The sequence below is a fragment of the Populus euphratica genome, unplaced genomic scaffold (genome assembly GCF_000495115.2).
Source record: "Populus euphratica unplaced genomic scaffold, PopEup_1.0 scaffold54.1, whole genome shotgun sequence".
NCBI classification, from domain to species: domain Eukaryota; kingdom Viridiplantae; phylum Streptophyta; class Magnoliopsida; order Malpighiales; family Salicaceae; genus Populus; species Populus euphratica.
The window spans coordinates 905166-910551 of record NW_011499910.1 but is presented as its reverse complement, the minus strand read 5'-3'; the positions used below and the strand labels follow the sequence as shown (position 1 = coordinate 910551).

At 37.4% G+C, this 5386-nt stretch overlaps 1 protein-coding gene across 3 annotated transcripts; it reads left to right on the top strand.

The window, feature by feature from the left end:
* Window positions 1–275: 275 nt before the first annotated feature.
* On the top strand, window positions 276–4661 carry LOC105133887 (protein PHR1-LIKE 1-like). 3 transcript variants are annotated; one of them, XM_011038037.1, is made up of 8 exons: window positions 276–1133; window positions 1305–1808; window positions 2004–2145; window positions 2234–2310; window positions 2399–2438; window positions 2647–2704; window positions 3578–3647; window positions 3863–4661. In XM_011038037.1, the coding sequence occupies exons 1-8, from the start codon at window positions 960–962 to the stop codon at window positions 4253–4255; spliced, it is 1458 nt and encodes a 485-aa protein (XP_011036339.1). In that variant the 5' UTR covers window positions 276–959; the 3' UTR covers window positions 4256–4661. The 3 variants fall into 3 exon arrangements, with proteins under 3 accessions (XP_011036339.1, XP_011036338.1, XP_011036337.1); XM_011038036.1 differs by having other exon boundaries at window positions 1953–2145; window positions 2656–2704; XM_011038035.1 differs by having other exon boundaries at window positions 1953–2145.
* Window positions 4662–5386: the final 725 nt, after the last annotated feature.

Sequence of the window (5386 nt, the reverse complement as noted above, 5' to 3'; positions counted from 1 at the left end):
GCTATCAAATCAAGAATATTATTTAACATTGATAAGAAATTATTTAATTGTTTCAAATATTATGAAAATTAATTAATTTGTTTTGATAAATTTCATTAACTATAATATTAATCCTATTGCATTTACCTATTAAAAAATTAATAAGCATATATATATATATTGCTGAATATTAACCATAATTAAAGTAAATGGATAATTAACATGTACTAAGTTAAAGAATAATAAATTTAAAAATTATTTATAAAATTTCATCAAATTATAATATTGATGCCCAGATTTTTTTTTTGTCAATTTCACTGTGTTTTTTATGAGGTTTTGGTTGATTGTGAGATGGATTGCTAGCTCATTTATTGCCTTTCTGTGTTGTGAGTTTACTTCGAGTATTTTTGGTATTGGTGTTTTAATGTGATTTGATTCATCTTGAGCCGACTTCAGTGATGGGAGTTGTTTTGGGGTGGTTGGTATTGGTTTTTTTTTTTTCCGGTGGAAATTATGGTTTTGATGTGTTGAACTTGATGATCATCTCTACCAGCGATGGAGTTTTGATGGTTTATGCTAGTGACTTCTGCAGATTTTAGTTTCTAGGGTGTTTGTATGGATGTTATTTGGTTTTGAGCTAATTGTAACTGATTGAATTGGATTGTGTAGTGTGATTGATTTATAGGATCGTGTCTTTGTTTATGTTGCTTTTTTTCCTCCAGTTTTCTTTGATAATTCTTTCTCAAGTGTTTATGTGAATATTATCATCTGAACAATTTTTCTTTCTTAATTCCTTATGATATTTTATGCGGTTTCCAACACATGTTGAATTAAATTGATGAGATGTTGAGACTGACTGTTTCCATTCCAATCATATCATGTCCTTTAGTAATGTATTTAGTTGCATACGCTTTACAGCTCCTGGAAAGTAGGCTTTATATTTTTTGAAATGCTGTGGGTTAACAGCTTTGGTGACTGGAATGAATGTCAATGTTTTGGATTTGTTCTTTTTCTTCTCAGAGGTGCCAGAATCAAATTTCATTCCTGGTGTCTTCTATTGGTTCCACAGCGGGAAACATTTAAATTTGTGTCTGGTGTTTGTGTTGCTGGCGCTGCACTGGTTTCATTCTCTGCATTTGTCACTCAGTGATAAGGTGCGAGCCAACTTTCATTTGCTGCCTTAGTTACTCATGTTTAGGTGTAAATCAGCTGGGAAACTTCAGTGTTTCTGAGCTGATGTCGTCATCTTTTCTAGTTCTTCCTGGTACTGCTGAAGAAAAGTATTCCAAATTGATTGATTCTTTTCAGGTATTGATTCTTTTCAGGTTTCTTCTGTAAGGGAAATGATTAGAAATCCAGCATCTCAGCAAGCATCACCACTGAGTTCTGGTAATGGGAGTGTTGGGCACTTGGTTTCATCATCTTCTAGATTTACAAATGATATGAGTGTTTCAGCAGTTTCACCACAAGGAAAGCAGTCTCATAATTCTCCATTCATTTCTCAGTCACTAAGGGACGGAGGAAATTTTCCACCAACCCATTATTCTCATTCAGAAGGGCTATCCACAGCATTCATTAATCACTCTGATGACAACAAGGATCTCTCCTGGGCTATAGATCCACTTCAGGACTTCCTTAATTTCGTTGAAAATGTCCCTGTCCAGAATGGTCAGGTGGAAAGCACTGCTGGTGTCATTGCCTCGGAGGATCATGCAAAGAGAACAGACTGGCAAGAGTGGGCAGATCAGTTGATCTCTGTTGATGATGAACTGGAACCAAATTGGAGTGAAATTCTGAATGATGTCAACATGAAAGATTCCAAACAGAAGGTCTATTCCTCTTATTGTTATGGTTTTTGTTACTATACAGTAATTAGCAGCATACACAGCATAAAGATGCCTCCTTGGTGTGTTCTTGTTTTTTCACATTCTCTTGTCACTTTCATTTACTTAAAACTGTAAATAATATACCAGATGTCGAGGCCGTCTCCTAATAACTCAGTTCAACAACCCCTAATTCATCAGCATCAAACTCCTCATAGTGGAGAAGTATGTGCTGTTACTAATCCACTGTTGGTTGCACCACCAACAAAATCTCGAATGCGCTGGACACCAGAACTTCATGAGGCTTTTGTGGAAGCTGTCAATCAGCTTGGGGGTAGTGAAAGTGCGTAGTCTTCCTTGTTATATTGTAACTTATATCAGAAAAAACTAGAGTGCATCTTGTCATGCGCACTTTGATTTTTGAATTACAGGGGCTACTCCCAAGGGTGTCTTAAAGCAGATGAATGTCGAAGGCTTGACTATCTATCACGTCAAAAGCCACCTCCAGGTATGTAAATCCCCTGCCTTATACTGTTTCCTCAAAAAATCTAGTTTTATATTTTACTTATTTACCTTGTATCATCTTTATATTTCAGAAGTACAGAACAGCCAGATATAAACCAGAGTCATCTGAAGGTAACCCCCAACTGCCTTCTCTTCTCTCACATTATGCAAGTTTTGCTAACCCTTCACACATACTTTATCCAAAAGCCTTTTGTAGTTGTATCTTTGCTGCCATATATTTCTTATTGTTGGATTAAGGCATAGCATGGAAAAGAATGTATTCGTATTCACCCCTCCTCTCTCTCTATGTGGTTTACGAACATGATTGTGCCACTTTCAGGAACTTCAGAAAAAAAGTTGAGTCCTGTTGAAGAAATGAAATCTCTAGACTTGAAGACGTAAGTTATCCTCTATCATGATTTCAATGTGACATTAACCTTTCTTGGTATCAAATCCGTTGTAGTTTTCGAAGTTATCCAGTAGATATATATATCACTTAGTATGGTTATAGAAGTTCACCTATATGAGTGCAGACCGTGGTTTACATTTGTAGATTTTTAACATATTTGATGACTAGAGGCCTTTTTAGCCTTCTAGGTTTCAAGTTCTGACTTTAGTTTCTAATATTTCTCCTACAACGGTGGCTGGCGGAATCTCCATGTGCTTTTACAAATGCCACCGTTGAAGGAGGGGACAGTATAGCTGAGGTGAGGAAGAGTTGGTGGAAAGGGAATGTGCAATTTTTCTTGTCTGGCAGACATTAGAGAAAATAACTTTCTCCTTAGTTACCTAAAGATGAAGAATATTACTTTTCCTTCAAGGACTCACAAAAACCAATCGACTCAAAAGTTGACAGGTTAGAGAAAAAGGAGTCCAAATAAAGAGATTCACAAAACCAATCAACTCAAAAGTTGGGTGGAAAGCGAATGTGCATTTTTTTGTCTGGCAGACATTAGAGAAAATGACTTTCTCCTTAGTTCTGGTTTTAAGGAGATTTCCTAAAAACTATGGTGTTTGTGTAGCTACAAAGGTTTAGATTAGAAAGTAATAGAAACCACCATTTGGACTCCTTTTTCTCTAACCTGTCAACTTTTGAGTCGACTGGTTTTTGTGAATCCTTGAAGGAAAGTAATATTCTTCTCCTATCGGTGCATTAGTATCTCACCAGATAAAATATGAATACATCATTTTTCCTTCACTTATAAACCAGAGTGCTTTTTATAACAATGGACTACCAAGCTGAATTTAGGCTGACCTATTGTTCTAAACAGGAGTATGGGGATCTCAGAAGCTTTGCGTTTGCAAATGGAAGTCCAGAAGCAACTCCACGAACAACTTGAGGTATGATACTGGTATTTGAGCTTCTATGTCTGTGTTTTACAATTTTGATGCCAATTTCTTTTACCTTTTATGGAGCAGTCTAGGTGTAATGCTAACCTTTAGTTAAGTAACCATTAATATTAGCTTCATGGAGTGGAAATTCCACAAATGCGTGCATGGTTTTTGTAACTACTGTTGTGTGGTATGTTCTGATAATGATGTTTTATCCCCAATAGATCCAGAGAAATTTACAATTGAGGATTGAGGAACAGGGGAGGCATCTTCAAGAGATGTTTGAGAAACAAAAAAAGATGGAGGGTGACAAGTCAAAGGCTCCTCCCCCCTCCCAAAACGACCCTTCCCTTCTACAATCAAAGTTAGAGCAGTCACCTGCAAATGACAAATTAGAAGCCTCAGATCTGGACTGTGTCAAAACAAGGTTTGATACAAGTAATGCAAGTGCCTTACTAGAAGAAAGCTCCCAGAGTATAAGCAGAAAGCAAAAGGCACCAGAGGACAGAAACTGTCAGGTTGTAGACACAAATGGAGAGAAGACCAGTTTAGCACTAGTGAAACGACCAAGAACAGATGAAACAACAGCATTGACAGCGGAGCCTGCATCCAATTGAACATGTTTACTGCAATAGACAGTTTGCTGCTCCTGGAGATGATGCAGTAAGCCTTCACAGGAGTTACATGTCCCATGAGATGATGCAGGGTCACTGAAGACCAGGAAAGTTTGGAGCTCAAGTTATGTTTTCTTTGGGGTAAACATTTATGGTTATGGCATATGTTAACACTGTCCGTCTAGCAAAGAATCAAACTCTCCACAGCGAATTTCCTACTGTGACATTTTTCAGTTTAGGGGATAACAGTATATGCTAGTGTTGTGGACCTCTTACTTCTGTTCTCATGCAATCTTAGTTATTGAAAGAATTTGTAGCGTACAATGAAACAGTAATTCAAGTAAACTGGTGTTGTATCAATTCAGTTTAGGGGATGACGGTAAATGCAATTGTTTCAACATGCCAATCACCACTCCACTCCATGGTTAATTTTAAACATCATCACAAAGGTCTACAGGTATTGAACTCTTGTGGCCATTTCCCCTTATGAATTGCTTCTAACAGTTGGGACCTCTTAACTTATTCTTATTTCTTCAATCTCTAACTGAAGATCTTCGCCAACTTCTTCAGGTAGTTCAGCAATTACAGGCTGTTCTACGTTTGCATCATGCTCCTGTTCACAATCACTTGGATAAAAATTCCCACAATTCACCAGATTTTCAAATCCCTCGCTAAGCCTAGTGCTAACTAGATCCTCGTGCATTCAATTATCTCTAGTGAAGTGTCTCCCTGATAGATCAAACTTTGTATAATGTTCATTTAGAGAGAGGATTTTAGACGACATTTGATTACTATTTCGAGATATTTATTACACAGCATGCTGTTAGCAAATAGTTCTAATTCTCTTTCCTTCTCACATGCTACTACACGCCGGAGAGTCATCCTCAACACATGAATGGACATGGGTGGGCGAATGGAAATGGTGTTCATGCTCAACATTAGGTGGTAGTGGAATTCATTGTGGATGAAAATAACAAAAGTTTCACTCCAAGCAGACGTAGAAGGAGTCTTCGCAAACACCTTTGCAGATCTTGCATGGAGAGGACCAATACCTGGCACAAATCAATAGAGATCAATCCGGTGACACTCGATGTTTTACCAGAAGGAATTTCTTATGGCAGTTCTGTACAGGAT

What these genes read in the sequence shown, in the direction of transcription:
- LOC105133887 (XM_011038035.1), top strand. Translation starts at nt 960, where the DNA reads ATGAATGTCAATGTTTTGGATTTGTTCTTTTTCTTCTCAGAGGTGCCA. An exon ending in ATTTGTCACTCAGTGATAAG is followed by an intron (nt 1,134 to 1,304) that starts GTGCGAGCCAAC and finishes GATTCTTTTCAG; the next exon opens with GTTTCTTCTGTAAGGGAAAT. An exon ending in TGAAAGATTCCAAACAGAAG is followed by an intron (nt 1,809 to 1,952) that starts GTCTATTCCTCT and finishes ATAATATACCAG; the next exon opens with ATGTCGAGGCCGTCTCCTAA.